We start from the raw sequence: 21,106 nt of genomic DNA, 5'->3' as shown, positions 1-21,106 counted from the left end.
TGGGAGGGAGACAAACCATAAGTGACTCTTAATCTTACAAAACAAACTGAGGGTTGCTGGGGGGAGGGGGTTTGGGAGAAGGGGGGTGGGGTTATGGACATTGGGGAGGGTATGTGCTTTGGTGAGTGCTGATTCACAAACCTGTACCACTGGGGATAAAAATACATGTTTATAAAAAATAAAAAATTTTAAAAAAAAAAGAAATGCAAAAATAAAAAGGAGACCTTCAGGCAAGGAAGACCTACAGACCCTCAGGCAGGTACCAGTGGTCAGCAGCCCTCCACCCCAAGACAGTAAGATCTCAGAGGTAGACAGGGCATTAACATCGCTGTCTACACTTTATCCTCCAAAGGAACGCCATTCCCATTTATAGTCATATCTGTGGTTGGTGTCTGATATCAGTCTTATCTTCCTTTTCTCAACTATCCAACAGAGCATATATTTCACATTCAAGCCATCTACCCCTAAGCTATAAAGTATACAATTTTAGCTTACCTAATCTGTATTTCTCCTCTTGAGTCTACTTTATATTCTTCATAAATTAAGACTCTAAGTCTACTCCTGTGTGGTAAATTCTTTAATATCAATCTACTCTTAATCAACTTATAAAAAAAAATTACTCCTTTGGTAATAGACTTTATGATCCATAAGACATCCAAGAAAAATAGTGGTCCATGTGTTAAGAGCTCAGGTCACACTAGTATCCAAGGAATCCTTGATGGTATTAGAGCAGAAGTAATTTTTGTAGTTCCAAAAGTACACATTGACACAAAATAATGGGTGGGGGAGGACAAGTGTGGGAGGCAGATCTAAAACTTTACTGGGAAGGAGCATTTTCAAAGAAAAGTGACTTCCCTTGCTTTGAACAAATACAGTCTTAAAAATAGTCCAATCTAACCATTATTTTTCTTTGGTTGCAGGGACAGTTCCATAATACATTAGTAACTTCCTTCTAGGCCTGAAAGATTCCTCTTTGGCTTCAGTGTTTATATAGTCAAAGTGAGATGATAATGTGCCTAGGTAAATTTTACCTAAAACAACCCTGACTGATGTAAGCAGTTGATAAATATTATGCTTCAGAATTTAAAATAAAAAATCAATTCAGGGAATTTAGGCAATAGGCTGAAATTAATGGGAGCATAGCATTATAGGCTTCTTGCATTAGACAGACTTACTGTCACTCAACAGATATACTGAACACAGAACAAATATTGCCCAGTTATAATTAAATTGTTTAGGTTTGAGATTGCCTAACCTAGTTTTAATAAAGTCCTTGTTTTTTGTTTGTTTGTTTGTTTTTCATTTTATTTTATTTTATTTCTTTTCAGTGTTCCAGAATTCATTGTTTATGAGACAAATAAAAATGAAAAAGTAGACAAGTACACATTATTGAAACTTTCTAGATGTTTAGAAGCCCATTCCTTGGCTACTCTTCTCTATGGCCACTGACAAGCCTTTGGCAGAGCCACTGCTGGATGAGACTGCTGTCTAGTGGTAGGCTTTTTATTTAGGCAAGGATCTGGCCACACTACCAAACCCACCATGCCCCTGAAACAAATCATTCATCACAGAATGCAGTATTTTAGAAATCAGACATCTCTCATTACATAAATGACGTACATAAAAATCTATATGTTTAGGATCTCAATCAGTGCTTCTCAAGCAATCTGTAATAAAGAACCATTTTTAAATTAAGATTTCCCAGTTATCATGTACTGATATTTTTGTAAATATATTAAAAGTGAATTGTAAGAAAATGAGTTTTTTTAAATACACAAAATGGAAGTCTGGGTTTATTATTATTATTATTATTAGATTCGGTTGGCATAAAATTATTGTCAAATTTCTTGAAAAGATTCTCAACGCTTACTCAAATTCTCAGTACTTATCCTGTCACACACAGGTTAGTAACATTTGGTGGGGTAGCACTGACCGGGGTCCACACTTTGAGTAGCTCTGATCTAAAATACTGTGCACAAAAAAAAATAAAAACAAAACAAAATAAAATAAAATACTGTGCACGTATTCACTCAAAAGATATACCTTACCTCTGACATTCTTTCCAAATCCCATAGAAGAAACTTTTTTGTCCACTTGTTCACTATTGTTTGATTTCTCCTTCATAACGTCATCATCACTAACAACATCAGCAGAAAATTTTTTCTTTTTCTTTTTCTTGTGTCGAGGAGGAAGCTTTTTTGGAAAAGTAAACATTGGGAATATCACAAGAAACATTGCAATGGCGCAAAGGAGGAATCCACTCCACCTAAAAAATCGGGAAACGTGAGCAGCATTTATGGCTTTTGCATTAGGAATGAGAACAAATTTGCAAAGTAGAAGCTCAGGGTAATAAAATTCTCCAGGGAAAACTTTTGTAAAGGAAGGCAGTAGTAAAGCAGTAGGACGTTAGACAAACTAAGAAAACATAGGACTCCTCCCTATGTTATAAATGAGATACCTGCCCGAAAATTATACCAGTACTATAGTGAACATTGTAATTAGCAACCTGACTAGAATTTTACTGAAATATTTGTTAGCTCTGCTATAATGTGCATTTCGTAATAAATCAAAAAATAAACAACTCATAACCATACAAGAGAAAAATAATATAGACCCTATAGCATGCTTTGCAGACCAAAATAAATAGATTTTTCTTAGCAAACAATTCATATCTCATGTGAAATGTATTTTAAATTGTTAATGGCATTCAAATATTTTTCTGCAAGCACTTAAGAATCTTTTACCCTCTAAGCTAGCTAGCCCTTACAACACTTAACCATGAGGGCCACCAAAGACGTTTATATTTGATTGTTGCCTTCCGGAACTTACAACCTACTTGTAAGGGAGCTAAAAATACAAGAAACAATCCAAGAAACACAAGCATGTATACAATTAAGTGTCAGATCATGTGGAAGAGACTGTGAATGCTATAAAAGTTCAGGTAAAGGAAATGTGTGTCAGAAAGCTTCCTGGGAGAAGCAGACCGTGAGCCCTGTTGAACTGAGAGTCTGTCTTTGAACCCATCTTTGGTTGCCAAGCTGCAGAGACTAAGAAGCAAATACAGAGAGTAGTACTCAAATTCTAGTCCTGAGTTAGAGCCATGTGTTAAGGCCTTGGGCTTCTTGCCTGTGGAATTCCTCAAGGGCAGTCTCTCAGTCCCCTTTCAATCCTCTCTTAGCAAGGAGAGGCCCCTGATCCCACAGAACCGCATTGCTACTTTCTTACTAGGACTCCTCAGCTCTCATCTCTGTCCTTCAAGCTTGCAAGTTCTTGATGCTCAGACTCTGTCCTCTGTCTCAGCACAATCCCATCAGTCGTAACCTGAACGCAAGCAGCATTCTAAGCATCAATGTCAAATTCAACCCATTAGGAATACAGATCAATTGCAAAGTGAAAATTCATTTTTTAAAAAATAGTGATCCTATTAAAGTACCATTATCCGCTGTTAGAGGTCACAGTTTCACTGACAGAATAATTTCATGAACCAGTCATTAATAATCCAGGGTGCTATTTTCCAAAGATACTTAGAGTTATATCAAATAAAGATTTTTAAACAACTGGAGGAAAAGGGCTTTATTTTGAGAAGATTGCTCAGGGCAGACTTCTAGCAATTTTAATTATTCAGTATATAACCAAGAACCTAGTGACTGAATAAATAAACTGAATGAGATATATTTTTAAAAAAAAATTCTTTAAATATCTGCAGAGTACATAGCTATGACCATATCTGGCCCCTGTGGTACTTGGCTGCTTATGAGGCCTTTACTAATAAACTGCTCCTGCTAATCTACCACCTTTGAATCCCTTTTTATAATTCTGCATTCAAGGCCCTTGGACTCCTTCAGTTCCCAAAGCAGAACAGGACAAACAGCACAATATAGGGGACAGTTCTTGAGCTATGGCTTCAGACAAATGTGGGCTTTTTTGTCTTGTCTTCATGACTTACTGGCTGTAAGATCCTGGGGAAATTATTATTTCACTTTCCCAAACCAATCTTCTCATTGGAAAGGGGAATACTGTGAACTGCTTTTTGGAGTCATCAAAATTCATAAGACAATGTATATAACAGACCTCAAAAAATACCTGCCCCCAAATCAACAATCACTTCATGGTAGCTAGTTTTGTGTTTGTTTGTTTTTTTTTGTGGATCTGTACTCAGGCCCCCCCACACCTCCACTCAAGAGCCATTGACTTAAAATTAGATACAAACATTAAAGATACACTCATAGTAGGTCAGAGTAAGAGTAAATAACAGTAGGAGGGGAGGAATTATAGAAAATAAACAAAAATAATATAAAAATAGTGTAAAAGTTTGGGGGTTTTTCAAAGCCAAGCAAACTGGCCCACATTCTTCAATGGTCTTCAGTAGCATTGACATTGATAACAATGATGAGGCCAAAAAGACCCTGAGAGAAGCTGAGGAAGACAGGAAGTGCCTGGGTGGCTCAGTGGGTTAAGTGTCTGCCTTCTGCTCAGGTCCTGGTCCCAGGGTCCCCGAATCAGGCTAGGCTCCCCACTCAGCAGGGAGTCTGCTTCTCCCTCTGCCTCACCCCACCCCACTCTTGTGCGTGCACTCTCTCTCAAATAAATAAATAAAAGTCTTAAAAAAAAAAAAAAGAAAGAAAGAAAGAAAAGAAAATGTGACTTATATGTCAGTAAGAGCTAAAATTGAAAAACCAGGGTCCCTGAGTCCCTTTTACAAACCACCCCTCAGAGTCTATGCACAAAGTAGGGCCAGTTAAGTATACTGACTAAGAGCTTCGCCTGTACTCGGTTTCTTATCCCAGCTCTTATTGCCTCTGAGGCTTTGGGCAAGTTATTCAAATCACAGGGCATCAATTTCCTCATCTGTAAAATGGAACATTATTGAGTACATATCGTTTTTATATATGCAGACTTAAGCATATGAAGCTGAAATAAAAATGTTTGTGAAGCTCTTAGTAGAATGCTTGACACATAGTAAGTACCCAATAAACGTTAGCATTATTCATTCTTTCCTTCAATCTTTCAGCACATGTTTATGAAAAAATCCATCATTACTGCTAGGCATTGGATTAAATAGCACTGCATCAAATAACTCTGTGTTTGGTCAAGGCAGAAGTCTGTTACAAACAGACCTGCTCAATAAATAACATTCAATTTTTAATATTAGGACATTAAAATAAATACAGGTTCCTGAACATGGATTAAATTCAAAGGACTTAATAATAGCTAACACATACTAGGTAGCAAGAACTATTTAAAGCCCCACCTACATAGACTCATTTATTCCTCACAACAACCCTATGAAGTAGATACTGTAATTACTTCCGTTTTATGGATTCTTTTCAAACCAACAACTGAGGCCCGGAGAGGTTAAGAAACTTACCTCAGGGTCACACAGCTATTAGGTGGCAGACAGAGACTTAAACCCCGGACGATATGGTTTTGGGGTCTGTACTCTCAACACTCTACTTTGTTACCAATTAGATCGGTGTCTAGAAAATTTTTAAAAGTCAGTATAAAATACTTATAAGCCTAAAGCTCCTGTCTCCTTCCTCTTCCCTGCCCCCAATCTGGTCTTCCTCCCCTTTTTCCCTCCCTCTAGATGTTCCCTTATTGCCATGTTCTTTTCATGGACTCCTATATAGAACACAAAATGTACACCGAATGTTCATATACATACTGTCTTTTCTATTGTCTTGTCTAATCTCCTTTTTGAGAATTAAAAAAAAAAATCCTTACTCTGATTTATTTCAGAACTGCAAAGAAAACAGTAGTTGAGGCCAAAAATTTCACTATTAGTCAAGAACTTAAAACTCCTGTGTTATTCCCCTAACGCTGACAAGGGAACTTCCTTCTGTATGATTGGAAAATTCTACAAGCCCAGGTTAATCTAGATCTCAGCACATCCATCCTCAAAGAGCATGACTTACAAAAATAAGGAGCGTTATGTAATTTAATTAATATTTCTTAACTGCTTTGAAAACAGACAGCCTTAAGCATTATTCCCACGTATTTCCGAGTTATAAGGCTATTTTATAATGAAATGCAGAACACAAGTGCTCTAAGAAACTCCTTTGAAGGTGATCAGTTGACACCAATTTCTACTACTGACCTATTCTCTTTGCTATAAGACGAACATGTCTTATCAATGTATACCTATCACTAATCTGTGTTAAATGAATTCAGGAAGCCGATACTTGTCGGTTAGCACTTGTTATCATGAAGAAATAATTCACGTTCAAGTCGAGGATTATGAGGAACTGAAACACAGCCCTGGCTATGAGGATAAATAACATTAACATCCAAAGTTGGAGTTCTCATTCTAAGTCCCCAGAATTACTTATTTAGCAAGACAATTAAGGGCTAGCAAGTGAGAGAACAGCTAAATCTCCAGCACTCTGTTGGAAAAACAATTACCAAGTGAAAAGATTCACTAAGAGTGTGACAATGGAAAAGGGCTGGGGGGAGCGGTTGCTGGAGTTTTGGGCCTTCGGGGAGGGCTGACAAACTAGAAATGCAGATATAATAAGGAAGTGGGAGAAAATATTTTTTTAAAGGCATAGAAAAGATAACGAAAGCTAGGACTCAAGTTCACAGGAAAGCCCCAACGCAGCCACCTTCTCCTCCTCCACTCTGCTATTTAGAGCAAAAAGCGCCTCAACCCTAAAGAAGGTTGGTTAAGCTGATGTCCCCAAGCCCTTGGCATCAGTTTTTCTATTGCTGCTATAACAAACTACCCCACATTTAGTGGCTTCAAACAACACAAATGTGTTATCTTCCAGCGCTGGAGGTCAGAAGTCTCATGTGGGTTGGCAAGGCCGCATTCCTTCTAGCCTATTTTTCTAGGGCTTTCCTAGATCCTAGAGTCCCGAGTGTGTTTCTTGGTTCATGATACCTTCCCCCATATACAAAGAATGTCGCTTCAACCTCTGCTTCAATCACCATATCTCTTTATTACTCTGACCCTCCTATCTCCCTGTTTCCCTAATAGGGACTCTTGTGATTATATAGGGCCCATTCCCCTCTGACATCAGGAAACCTTCCTATCTTGTGATCCCTAGCTTAATCACATCTGCAAAGTCTCCTTTGCCATGTAAGGAGACAAAAGAATACTTTCAAAAGTATTCTTTTGGAAGCATAATTTTTGGCGTTCTTTTGGCAGCATGCTCTCAATAAAATAAAAAGAGAATTTTGATAAACATCGTGTTAACCTCTCTGTTTGTAGCCTGAAACAGAACTCAAATACATGCATACATAGGTTCTGGGATTAGGACAGATAGATATCTCTGGAAGATTACTATTCTGTCCTCCACTCCCTTCTAGGAGACTTTTAGCTGGTTTTCATATTCCCATGAGGGAAATTTTTATTTTAACTATAGGGATACTATGACTTGAACTATCATTAATAACAAATGAAATGAAAAATTTAGTAAACAATTCTTACCAGTTTCCAATGAAACGAGGGTCATTCTGGTCAAGGTTAACAGGATTTCTGGGATCGACATAAAAACCAATAAGAAGTCCACCTAGTAAATATCCCACTGCAGGACCAAGCGCTCCCATGACATACATGATGGCTGAGAAGACAGAAGGGGAAGCATGAAATGCAGAAATGTTACTTAAGTTTCAAGAGTTGTCTAATTTCAGTCATACCACATATATATGTCACAGTTAAACCCAGGTAACAGCATCCAAAACCAGAGAACTTCAGCGATGTGTTTATATTTATATTTGGGTTTCAAATCATGCCCTTTATTTAGCTGCTACCTGTTGTCCTTTTGGAACGTCAGAATTATCTCTGGACAGCTTTTCAGTTGCTTTTGTTTTTGTTTTTTAATGTAAGTGCTCAGACCCTACTCCAGACCCACTAAATTTGAATTTTTGAAAGTGCTAGTCAATGACCAGTCACTGGATAACCCAGAGCAGATAAAAGGCCATCTCAAGATTGAAAAATCAATAAATAAAAGGTCATCTCAAGATAAGAAAAAGAGAAAAAGTAGATGTAACTTGTCACAGTTGGAAGATTCCAACAGAATGAAGGAACTCAAGGCCAGATTCTGCCATGAAGCTGGATTTAAGTGAGTTGGCAAAGATGCTTAAGCACCTCAGATCATGAATATGTTTCAAATCACCACTTCAGTATCAAAGAAGAGCTCACAATGCATTTGGTGTATTGCTAATTGAGGAATCTTACTTAAAGATTAATAGATCTCCTTAAATGGCATCAGTGAAAAGATCCAAACAGTTAGCACCAACCCACAGCTGAATTAGAGAATAATTTTTTATGACCAAAGCAGGAGAGGAAGGGGTTGGTTGTGTCAGTAGATCAGAAAGTGTGAGGGGGAAAAAAAAAAATTGGCCATCCAAAATGGGCATATGGCAAAAAATAACAATAAATTCGCTGTCATTCCTTTATACTGTTTTCACTGCCGTGATTTCAAATGAAAGAATAATTTTGTCAAATTTTAAATTTTGAGGTAGGATATGAAATTCCTTGGAAGTAGGAGAAAAATCTGGAGTGTGGCTAACACTCCAAACTTACTTTTTTCCCCCCTGTTAAAACTTACTTAATTGGAGAGAAATCTATAAACACTGTTAAGATGTTCCTGTGTTTAAGGCAGGCTGAACTCCCGTGTAACTTCTCATTTCTACTGCCAACATGCATTTAAACCACTGAATAAGTAACTGGTTTTCCATACTCTTTAAACAGTACTATATTTACCAAAAACCAAAGTGAACTAGGCAGAATAGCTTCACCTTACTTTATCTTCTGCACCTCAATAAACTTTGAGTAAACTTGTACCTCTTGTTACTTATAACTACAGAGAGTAATTTAACACCTGCTCTCACTTTTCACACTATTTCAAAAGAGAAAGCACAGTGTTTATTTATCTTACAGAATCATCTGCTTGTGACAATAAGACATTAGGTGCTTCGACTTCTCCATCTGTGTTCGGAAATGGAGAACGGAAGAAAGCAGGGCCACAAGTAATCAGTATTCTTTTGGAAGCACAATTTTTGGCGTTCTTTTGGCAGCGTGCTCTCAATAAAATAAAAAGAGAATTTTGATAAACATCGTGTTAACCTCTCTGTTTGTAGCCTGAAACAGAACTCAAGAAGAAAAAGTGCTTTTTCAGTCCCAGGTTTTCCATATGCATATGGAGATAAAATTTATGTTTACACCTCCAGGCAAACCAGCACCATTTACAACTTAAAACTGTAATGAGGCCAAAATGTGACATGAATCATCTTCCCAAAATAGTTCTTCTGGCATGAAAGAGACCGTCTTACAAACACAGACAGGGAAAAGGGTATTTCCGCCATACTGTTTATGCCTGGGGCACTTGGGTGCAGCATCTTGAAACGTCGAGCAGCAATGTGCGGGACGGGTGCTGGCAAGAGCTCGCGATGACACAGTGCATGGAAAACCAATTAAGTAACATTCACCCGAAAACTTTAACTACTTTGTAAAGTACAGAGAAAGCTTTCTATAAAATGCAGCTACATGATCTGAAGAAAAGTATTTGTAATGCGTAGCACAAACTGAGGCCAACTGAGTCATTCTCATAAATAAGTATATAAATAGATCTATATCATTGTACTGTGTGTTATACTATATAGAGTGTCCTAACTATACTACATATGCTATATCTGTGAATCGGCAAATATGGAACACTACAGAGAGAGATAGAGAATAACTTGTTGACATAGTCCCATTTCTAAATAAATCATGCTGGCCACTGAGCTAACATTTATTAATTGATTAACCAATGGCACTCATTCAGAGCTTATTAGAGGAGCAAACTGTTCATGCAGATTCGTATCACTCACTCTCCCCACTTTCCCAGGCCGAAATTCCCAATTTCTCTCTCTCTCTCTCTCTCTCTCTCTCTCTCACACACACACACACACACACACATACATGCACACGCACACACATTGCCTAAAGAAAGTCTAAACTCCTCCATCTGGAGTTCAAGGGTAGGCCAGGTTGGCCTCCTGCTTCCATTTCAATCTTAAAACCTACCATCTGCACTCAGGGCTCCACACAGACTAACTCTCAAACAGGCCTGGACAGAGCCACCTCCCTTTCCTTGAGGACCCACAGTGCCCCTAGGTCTTCCTGTATGTGTGTGAATGCTACCCCTTCTTCAAGGCTCAACCAAGTCCAGCACTGCCCGTCCTCCCGAGTAATCTCTGTCTCCTCAGAATCCCTGGTCATCTACTCCAGTGGCCTCCACCCCTTTTCATCATGCATCCCTAAAAAAAAAAAAAAAAGTCTTAAATATTTACCCACAATGTCCTTTTTATATGAATCTTGTGTATTTACCACTAGCCTCAGTCTCACAGCTCACACCTAACATATCAGTAAACCCTGCTGCTTCTACCATCAAATCATATCCAATACGCAGCTCCTTCTCCGTGACTCTACCTTGACCCAAGCCACCAAGGTTGCTCATCTGGAAGACTGCTCCAGCCTTCCAACCCATATCCCTGCTTCTGCCCTTCCTTCCCTACAACCCCTTTTCTAACACGGCAGCTCTAACAATCCTCTAGAAACTTGAGCCACGTCATGTCTCTTCTTGGCTCACACCTTCCAGTGGCTTCCCACCTCACGTACAATAAAAGCCCAAATCCTTTTATGTGGCTACAAGGACCTGCCCTCAGGCTGGCCTCACCCACTAGCATCTCTCTGCTCCTCCTCCTATCCTTCTCCTTGTTCACGCAGCTGCAGTCAAATTGACCTTCTCCCTCTTCTTCACCCTGCCAGGCACCTTCCCACCTGAGGGTGTAAGCACTTGCTCGGTGTGGGTATGGGTGTGAGCATGTAAAACTCTCCCCTCGGGTAGCCTCATGGTGCAATCCCTTACTTCCTCCAGGTAGTTATTCAAACTGTCCCTTCTCAACCGGCCTCGTTAGCCATCCTACCTAAAAATTCGAAACTTTGCCCCAAACTCTTCCCACTTTCTCTGCTTTCTTTTTCTCTTTAGTGCATGTTGGCACCCAACACACTCTACATTTCCTTCGTTCCTCTTGTGTACTGTCTGTCCTCCTCAACAAGAACGTAAGCTCCAGGAGGACAGGGATCTTGCCAGTGGTGTTAACTGACAAAGTAGTGCAGGAGGCACTCGACCCGGTTTGTTCCCGTTATCATTACCTTCATCACTCCCAGTCAGTCCGTGAACGTGCTGCCATTAGTAACAACAGACGTCAGTGACAAAGGTCATCTTCAGTGTGTATCATCTCTGGAGATATTAGATAATCACTATCAAGTGGATAGTTTCATGTTTTTTTGACTATGTGCCATCAGATCTGAGTACAACTGTCACTGGTTTTCCCTCATGATGAGGAGCTTATACTGGGAGCCCAGGCTATGCAAAGCACTAGCAACAGAAACAGAACTAGAAGTTCCAACTTTCAAGAGCAGTCAAATTTCAGTCATATTACATATATATGTCACACGTAAACTCAGTGAACAGCGTCCAAAAACAAAGAACTTCAGAGACTGTGTCTGTGTTTATACTTGGGATTCGAATTGTGCCCTTATTTAGCTGTGATTGTTGTCTTTTAGAACATCAGATGCATCTGGAGAATTTTCTCTTGTGCCCCAAAGGACTGTCCTACATCCCTCCTGGATTGTACACAATTCAGCTTCGTACCCCTTTCAAAGAACCCTAGACCTTTCCATTCATCTGAAACTGAGTGTGCCCTGCTCTTCACTTCTACTTCTTTCTTCAAATGTTTATATCTTACCTTTTGAAGTAGCTCTTTACCTTCGACAGCAGGAGCCATTATGTATACAGGTCTATGCAGTGGTTAAATCCCAGACTACAGACTCCCAGGTTTGAATCCCTGCTTCCATCACACATATAAAGTGCTTAGCATATAACAAACATGAAGAAATATTAAGTGGCGTTTTTATATGTTGAATGCTCACCTATTCATTCTCTAACAAGTATTATTAAATATTAACTTTATATAGGTCAAATACATGCATTATTTAACAGAAGACATTTATCTTTATATTACCTTAATAAATTATCTTTTCTGGAGTCACTATTTTTGATCCAGGAATTAGTTTTGATAGAGGGCTGGGCAGATGGAAATGGGAAAAAGAATATCCAGACCTATTTTCTTCACACAAAAGCCAGTATAGACCCCTCCCAAAGCTAAGAATGTCCTTTGGCTATTATTCCTTTTTTTAACCTTCAGGCTTTTTTCTAATGATTACAAAATACAATATGAATTATTTGTAGAGAAATCTCTCAAGAGCACAAAAGCTTTAAAAAAATAATCACCAACAAGCCTTACCATCCAGATAATGATGGTAATAACAGTAATAAATATTTTTTACTATTCATACACTGTGTAAGTTTTTTAAGTAGGTGGAATTATACAGTAGTTATTGTTCTGTATTATGTTTCCCCATAATACCTCAAACATTTCTTCTGTCAATAAATTTTTCTGGAACATTTATTATGGCTAAATGTGTCATCACGTGGCTATGACGTACTTCCTTTAATAATACCTTACTGGTACCAGCTGTCCTATCACCAATATCTGCTTGGGCCTGTTCTTCTGAAGATTACATCAACCCTTTGTTATTACACATGATGCACGGAACTAGACCCCAATTGGAGGGTTATAACCTCCCACCCCAAACCAACCTTGGCTGGGTGAGCTTTTGTAGAGCTAAGAAGTCACTATTAAATGAAGGGGGCTGAGGGGCACCTGGGTGGTTCAGTCAGGTAAGTGTCTGCCTTCGGCTCAGGTCATGATCCCAGGGTCCTGGGATGGAGCCCTCATTGTGCTCAGCGGGGAGTCTGCTTCTTTCCCTCTGTCCTCCCCCACACACCATACATACTCTCCCAGATAAATAAGTGAAATCTTTAAAAAATAGAAAATAAATAAATGAATGGGGCCTACACGGCCCCTTCACCAGGACGGGGCCAGTTCTTGGCCTTCACCTTGGACATCGTGGCTGGTTTGACGAAGAAACAACCTCTGAGGAAGGCTGACCCACCAACAACTTCGTCACTGTCTCTACACCTGCTTCCAGCATCTAAACCTCCACCTTCCTTTCCCCAAGTCGTTTTACCTTTAGACTTTCCATTTCAATTTTCTCCTTAAATTATTTTTCACCCTGTTTTGTGATCATTTATGCTTCTTTACATTAAAGCACACTAACTTCTATTTTTAATCCCATTTACCTTCACATTTTTAACTTCTCTCCTGTAGATTTAACTTTTGTTCTAATCTAATACCTCTTTTTACTTTTACATCACAAACTCTTCTAGTCGCTGCTCTCTTACTTTATTTTGTAATGCATTTTATCTTTTTAAAAATTACTTTGCAGGGGTGCCTGGGTGACTCATCCTTACGTATCTGCCTTCGGCTCAGGTCATGATCCCAGGGTCCTGGGATTGAGCCCCGCCTCGGGCTCTCTGCTCCTCGGGAAGCCTGCTTCTCCTTCCCCCACTCCCTCTTCTTGTATTCCCTCTCTTGCTGTGTCTCTCTCTGTCAGATAAATAAATAAAATCTTTTAAAAGAATTAAAACTAAATAAAATAAATAAATAAATAAAAATAAAACCCCTTTTAAACATAAGAATTTCAATGTAAAATTAACTATCAAGTTTTCTTTCAATTTATTTGTTACCTACTATTTCTCATAACTTAAGTAAGTTTGCTTACATTTTTAGCCCTAATTATATTAGGTTAATTTTTTGAAGATTTTCTTTATTTATTTATTTATTTGAGAGAGAGTGAGAGAAGAGAGTAAACATGCACATGCACATTCACATCCACTAGCAGGGGAGGGGCAGAGGGAGTGGGAGAAACGGACTCCAGAGTAGGAAGCCCTGTTCAGGGCGCAAACCCAAGGACCCTGGGATCATGACCTGAGACAAAGGCAGACACTTACCTGACTGAGCCACCAAGGGGCCCCTCGGCTAATATTTTATTTTTATAAACTCTCTTGATTTTAAACTTTGAATCTTCGTTATACTCCTGAATTTTTTGTAATTTTTCATATTCAGGGCTTTCTCTTTCCTTTCGTATCCTTCGGACAACAGCTTCTCTTAACAGTCTTTATCTTAGTCTTCTCTTATATTTTGCTTGTTTTGTGATCGGTTTTGGTCCCAGCTCACTAGAAGCCATGCCTGGCCTCGTAGCTCAGCCAGGCTCATCTCCTCCACCATCTCTGCAGTCCTGCTCAGCTGCCCTGAATGGCTTTTCCAGTCAGTTAAGGATGGTAGTTGGAGAAACTGAGGGTTAATTCTCCCCTGGGCTCAAGGCTCACATTGCACATAGCATATCTGATCAGCTGGACGCCTTGACGGCTGTCTCACATGAGCCACTCACAAGAAAATGTGAGTTCTAAACCCCGGTCTCTGATGAGTAAGCACTGACTCTAAAACAAGCCAGGCCCCAGAGTGAGACAAACATGCCAGAGAGTTCTTCCTCATCCCGCTGCAGCTTGGCCTGGGGAAGGTCCTAGAGGTTGACCTTCCCAATGGCTACCCGAGAGAGGAGGCATAACAGCAGCCTGCAGAGCTCGCCTGCACCCACTGCGCCCCTTCTTGAAGCTGATACCTCCACTTCTGGCAGAGTTAAAAGACACTCCTCTTCCCTTATCACAAAACCCCAACTTGACTCCACTGGTATTATCTCAAATAGGGTTGTTCTGTGGGTCAGCAGCAACCAGGGGGACAGCTCTCTAACTCTACCAAGTCCATGTTGTGTTACTCAACCTTCTCCTGAACCATAACAAATGATTCCAGAGCTCCTAATAGGGACCAGCCTGACACAAGCTTTGCTGGACTTGAGAAACCAGGGGCTCAATCAAAATCAGCCAAGATCTTCACGTCACAGATCACTGGAGTCCCCTCCTTCCTTGCCTCAACCCCAAATGGTGAGTAGGGCTCCACATTTCCAGATCAGAGGTCACTCACTCATCCCAGGTGCTGTGTGACACCAGGCCCTGGGACAAGGAGGGCACCTTGCAAAGATCCATAAGATGGATACACAGTTGTCTAGAAAAGGAACAGGTAAAACCAACTATGATTCAAAACTCCAGGAAGAAGTGCAACAAGCACAGCGATACGCCATGGACCATGGGAGAGGAATGACTCATAATAACTAGCTGAGGAGGTAGGACAGAGAAGCCTTCATGGAAAAGATGACTTCTGACATAAGCCTGCAAATTAGGGGCGCCTGGGTGGCTCAGTGGGTTAAGCCTCTGCCTTCGATTCAGGTCATGATCTCGGGGTAGGACAGAGAAGCCTTCATGGAAAAGATGACTTCTGACATAAGCCTGCAAATTAGGGGCGCCTGGGTGGCTCAGTGGGTTAAGCCTCTGCCTTCGATTCAGGTCATGATCTCGGGGTCCTGGGATCGAGCTCCATATTGGGCTCGCTGCTCAGTGGGGAGCCTGCTTCCCCCCCTCTCTCTGCCTGCCTCTCTGCCTACTTGTGATCTCTCGCTGTCTGTCAAATAAATAAATAAATAAATAAATCTTTCTTTCTTTCTTTCTTTCTTTCTTTTTTTTTTTTTAAGTGTGGAATAAAGGACACTAGAGGCTAAAGGGCCCATGTGGGCAAAAGTATGCAAGGTTGGAAGTGCATGGTCTGTTCAAGGAACTGCAAGTGCCCCAGAGAAGAGTGACCACCACTGACTCTACCCTAGTCCGGTCCAGGAGTCTACGCACCTAGTCTTGTGCAGGCTGCCCAGTTGTTCCTCTCTGAGGACAGTGAGGATGGATGGCAGCATTGCACCAGCTTCCCCTACCATTCAGTGGCATTTAGAAATACTTTTGTTGTTGTTTTTCACATGGCACTAGAGGTACAAGTTACTTCCACTGTGTGATTGAAGGTAGGCCCTGATACTGAGAATAGGAAGTCAGAGCACTGGTCCTTGGGCTCACCTGAGCACTTGATTGCCTCCCCCCACTCTCCTTTCCTCTCTCTTTCCTTCTGTTTCAGTCCCTGGAATATAGTCAGAAGTCCCAGCTACCACGTTACTGCCAAAGGCCTCTCCTTCCACCTCATTCCTGCTCTCCCTAGCTCTTGGGAGAATAATTCATTTCTCTTCATTTATGGGCAGAATTCAACTGGGTGGACATTTTTTTCTTTCTATCTGTTCAGTATCTATGTTCAATTTCTCTGCCCCCTTCTCTTGGCAAAAGCAATTCCATTTTCTTTTAGGCACCACCCACCCTTCACTGCACAGCCTCAATGGCCTCTCATCCATGGGCCCTGCCCCCCATGATTCACTGGTAGACATGTGGCCAAACCAGGCCAGTTGAATGTTATTCTCCCACATACCATTTGGCTCTCTCCCTTACATCTCCGGATCTATATTCAAATATCATTCCTCAGAGAAGCCATAGCTCAGCACATATCTAAACAGGGCACCCCCCCACCTCCCTCACCCCATCACTCTTTGTCATGTTACCCTGCTGGGGTTTTCATTACGGCAAAGACCACCAAATACCAACAGTTACATTTGTTTGTTTGCTGATTTGCTGTCTCTCCCACTGGAATGTCAGTTCCATGAGAACAAGAGCCTTTTTTTTCCACTAATGCCTTATCAATGCCCGAACAGTGCTGACCAGAAGCACTAATAAATCTTGTTGAACAGAGAAGGGATGAAGACATGGACTTCCAATTTGAGTGAAGTAACAAAAGCAATCGAACGAAGTGGATTCGTCCTTGCAACATGACCTTGAAGAATCATCCATTGGTTCCTGTTCCCTAGCCCCCTGGGACTGTGCTATGCTTGCAAGCCATTCCTACCCACCTTCCCCATAATGTCCTTGGTTTGACAGCGCTGGCTTCTGTCATTTACAGCCACAGAGCCCTGATTCTTGTTCATAAAACACTTCCAGGCCTGACCCTTACTTCTGCCAGGCTTTCCAAGTTTAACACCCGCCCCAGCTGGGTTTCCCCAGTTCTCAGAGCCTTATTGCAATTGGCCTGGATTTGCTGTGCCCTCATTTGAACTTGGTGTCTAATTAATTAATCAGTTCCAGCTCCATGTTGCTCCTCACTTCTACTTTTCACCACTTGCTGTCCACCACTTCCCCCACATGCCCTCTGGCACAGGACCCACTCTCTCAGCTGCCTTACAAGGCCAGTAAATGTTTCTGAGAACTGATGATGACAGGGTTTTGGGTTACAAGCAAAATTTAGGCTCAGTCCCAAGATCTGAGATTCACCCAGGATGGTCCCATGGAGAAACATATTGCATATGTGCCCATTAAATCCAGTCTAGGACATAGTGATAGGAAGTCACTATGAATATAGTTTGGTGGCACAGCTGCTACAGATAAGAGAGGACATGAAAGGCAATCCACACTTTACTGTGGTATCACAGCAATGACACCAACTCCCATTCAACTTGCACAATGTCTTGAAAATTAGCCCAAGTACTTCACAGCACCAGAGCACCCTATTTAAAAAGAGCATTCCCTCACTCATTCCTTCCACTCACAAGCAGAGGCAGATAAGAGACCTCTGCTTTTGGTTATTTGGAACAGCAACTTTTTTTTTCTTTTAAGTGATTCAGTTGTTTTGACACAGGCCTGACAGTCAAAAACAGCTGCCACAGCAGTCAGGATAGTCTATCACTTTGCTAGAACATCCAGAGAGCATCTTAGGTCACAAATGAGAAGGGAAAAGGGTTCAGGTGTGGTTTTTCCTCACTACCCTAGCAACCAATAGTTGGTTTAAATTCCCTGTCTTCCTTTAGAAATATTTTCAAAGTAGCTCATTTCTAAAAGGAAACGCACAAGAACATACAGAAGCAGGTGTTTACCCTGAATTAATACCTGGGGCATGGGAGGGGGATTAATGGGCTATAGGAGCTATAGCTTTAAAACATCAAATTAGCCACCTGTGAGTGGCCACTATTTATCAACTCAATCCAGTCCTTAGAAAGGACCGCGAGGACAGCTGCCTTGAAAAGTCAATTTTTTAAAGTTATATTTTGGGGCAAAAGAAAATTATTATAAGTTAAGAATGGATTCCCTTATAACACAAGCAGATAATGTATACCAGAACAGTCAAAATATTCACGAACCCATGAGAAACTAATTTGACTAATTATCAAAGAAATAGAAGGTCCAAACAATGAAAGGCCATTCTACTAGAATAAACTAGCAAAGATTAAATTGTAAGAAGACTCAGTGCAGATATGAATCAGCGAATTCGCTCTTCTCACCCATTGCTGGTACAGAGTAACAACTAGTAGAAGCTTCTTGATAGCAATTCACCATATACTTCACAATGACATCTATCACTGCATATAGAAAAACAGAAATAACATTAAAAATAGTAACTAATTGGGGCACCTGGGTGGCTCAGTTGGTTAAGCCTCTGCTTCTTGATTTCAGCTCAGGTGGTGATCTCAGGGTTGTGAGATCGAACCCCAAGTCAGGCTCTGTGCTGAGCATGGAGCCTCCTTAAGATTCTCTCTCTTCCTCTCCCTCTGCCCCTCCCCATCTCTCTCTCTAAAAAAATAAAAATAGTGAAGTACATTTTGATTCACAACCCAACTATTAATTTTAATGTTTACAGAGAGTTTTTATACCTTTAGGAAGCATGTATTTTTAAAATTTAACTGAAAATGAAGAGTACGAAATTCTGTGGACAGTGTGATCGTGTCAAAAAACACACCCTTTATTTTTTAAAGATTATTTATTTACTTATGTGAGAGAAAGAGAGTGAGTGAGAGAGAATATGGGCGAGATAAGGCACAGAAGGAGAAGCAGACTTCCTGCTCAGCCACCCAGGCGCCCCAAAAAACATACACTAAAAAAAAGACTGTCTACAGAAAAGCTACTAGAACCAATAAGTGGATTTAACAAGCAATGTTGCATGATACAAGATCAATATTTTAAAATTTATATTTCTATATGCAAGTAACAGAAATAAATACCATTTATAATAAAATCATAAAATGTAAAATACTTAGAAATAAATCTGACAAAATACAGGAAACACCTATGCGCTTAAAATTACAAAACACTGCTAAAAGAAATTAAAGACAATCTAAATTAATGGAGAGATAAGCCTTGTTTGTGGGTCAAAGACCCAATATTGTTATGATTTCAATTCTTCCGGGGAACCTGGGTGGCTCAGCTGGTTACGTGACTGCCCTCAGCTTAGGTCATGGTTCTGGCGTCCCAGGATCCAGTCCCACATTGGGCTCCCTGCTGTCTGCTTCTCCCTCTGACTCTCCCGCCCTCATGCTCTCTCTCTCTCACTCTCTCATTCTCTTTCTGAAATAAATAAATAAAATCTTTTTTTAAAAAAAGATATCAATTCTTCCAAAATGGATTGATAAATTCAACCCAATTCCAGTCAAAATGCCTGCGGACTTTTTTCTAGGATTAACAAACTGATTCTAAAACTCAAAGAACATATGGAAATGCAAAGGACCTAGATTAGTCAAACTAATTTTGAAAAAGAGCAAAGTTAGAATTCTACTAAAACTACCCAATTTCAAGAATTATAAAGATACTTTAATCAAGGGGTACCTAGGTGGCTCAGTCATTAAGCGTCTGCCTTCAGCTCAGGTCATGATCCCAGGATCCAGGGATCAAGCCCCGCATCCGGCTCCCTACTCCTCAGGAAGCCTGCTTCTCCCTCTCCCACTCCTCCTGTTTATATTCCCTCTCTCACGCTCTCTCTCTGTCAAATAAATAAATAAAATCTTAAAAAAAAAATACTGTAATCAAGACAATGTGTATTGGCTTGGGGCACCTGGGTGGCTCAGTGGGTTAAAGCCTCTGCCTTCGGCTCAGGTCATGATCTCAGGGTCCTGGGATTGAGCCCCGCATCGGGCTCTGCTCAGCGGGGAGCCCGCTTCCCCCCCACTCGCCCCCACCCACCTGCCTCTCTGCCTACTTGTGATTTCTGTCTGTCAAAAAAATAAATAAAATCTAAAAAAAAAAATTACGTACTGGCTTAAAGATAGACAAGTAGATAAGTGAAATAAAAAACTAAGTCCAAAAACTAATTACTTGATTAATCAATTGATTAATTTAGTAAAAATAAAAAGGAAAATCCAGAAACAAACCCACACAGGTATAAGGACAAGTGACTAATGACAAAGGTATAAAGATAATCTTTTCAGCAAATGGTGCTGAAATCCATTAGATACCCATGTAGAAATTAACTCAAAATGAAGCATAGACCTAAAAACCTAAAACCTAAACCTATAAAATTTCTATGGGGAACACAACTGAGAAAAATATTCTTCAACGGAGAGTTTACGAAGGAAGATATATGAATAGCAAATATGCCCATGAAACATGGTTAGCATCACAAGTCACTGGGGAAGTACAAATTAAAACCACAAGGAGATACCACTAAAACCCCCGTTCAGATGGTTAAAGTTACAAAGATAAATTAAACCAGGTATTGGTAAAGTTGTAAAGCAGGTAGAACTCCCCTACACTGCTGATGTGGAAAGCAGTGTGATAGTGTCTGAAGGAGATAAACGTATGCCTATCATACAACCATTTCGCTCCAAGTACTTTCACAGGAGACATAGGAGTATATGTCCATACAAAGGGTTATGTAGAAATATTCCTAGCGGCTTTATTTGTCATAGCAAAAAAAAAAAGACAAAAAACCTGGAGATAACCAAAATGTCCATCAAGAGGTGAATGTTAGAGAGAGAGAGAAAGGTGAGTGGATGAACAAATCGTGGTATAGTAGTACAAGGAATGCTATTCAGCATCACGAAGGAACGAACTATGGTCACATGCTAAAACATGGATAAAGCTCAAAACAATTAGGCCAAGTGAGAAAAGGCAGACATAAAACAGTATATACTGTGTGGTTCCATTTATAAAATTCCAAAAACTGCAAACTAATCTAAAACAATTAAAAAAGCAGTTGCGGTGACCTGGGGGTGGGAGGAGTCTCCGGAGAAGGGAGAGGTTACAAAGAGGCTCAAGGAAGATTTGGCAATATTGGATATGTTCACATAGTCTCAACTGTGATGACAATTTCTGGGTGTGCGTGTCTGTCAAACCTTATCAAATCATATACTTTAATTATGTGCAGTTTGTTTTCTGTCCATTTTACCTCAGGATAAAAAGAGGACAATTGT

General features: G+C 40.2%; 1 protein-coding gene across 2 annotated transcripts in view; it reads right to left on the bottom strand.

Annotated features, from left to right (window-relative positions):
- SLCO5A1 (solute carrier organic anion transporter family member 5A1) overlaps positions 1-21,106 on the bottom strand; it is a 143,981-nt gene that overhangs the window by 81,384 nt on the left and 41,491 nt on the right. For both annotated transcript variants that reach the window (XM_059166257.1, XM_059166256.1), the window contains exons 3-4: positions 7,430-7,562; positions 2,049-2,266 (exon numbers count right to left, since the gene is read on the bottom strand). In XM_059166257.1, the coding sequence (XP_059022240.1) occupies positions 2,049-2,266; positions 7,430-7,562 (351 nt within the window). The remainder of the gene's footprint in view (positions 1-2,048; positions 2,267-7,429; positions 7,563-21,106) is intronic.

This window comes from Mustela lutreola, chromosome 3 (genome assembly GCF_030435805.1).
Source record: "Mustela lutreola isolate mMusLut2 chromosome 3, mMusLut2.pri, whole genome shotgun sequence".
In the NCBI taxonomy this organism is placed as follows: domain Eukaryota; kingdom Metazoa; phylum Chordata; class Mammalia; order Carnivora; family Mustelidae; genus Mustela; species Mustela lutreola.
This window is presented reverse-complemented; position numbering and strand designations above follow the sequence as displayed.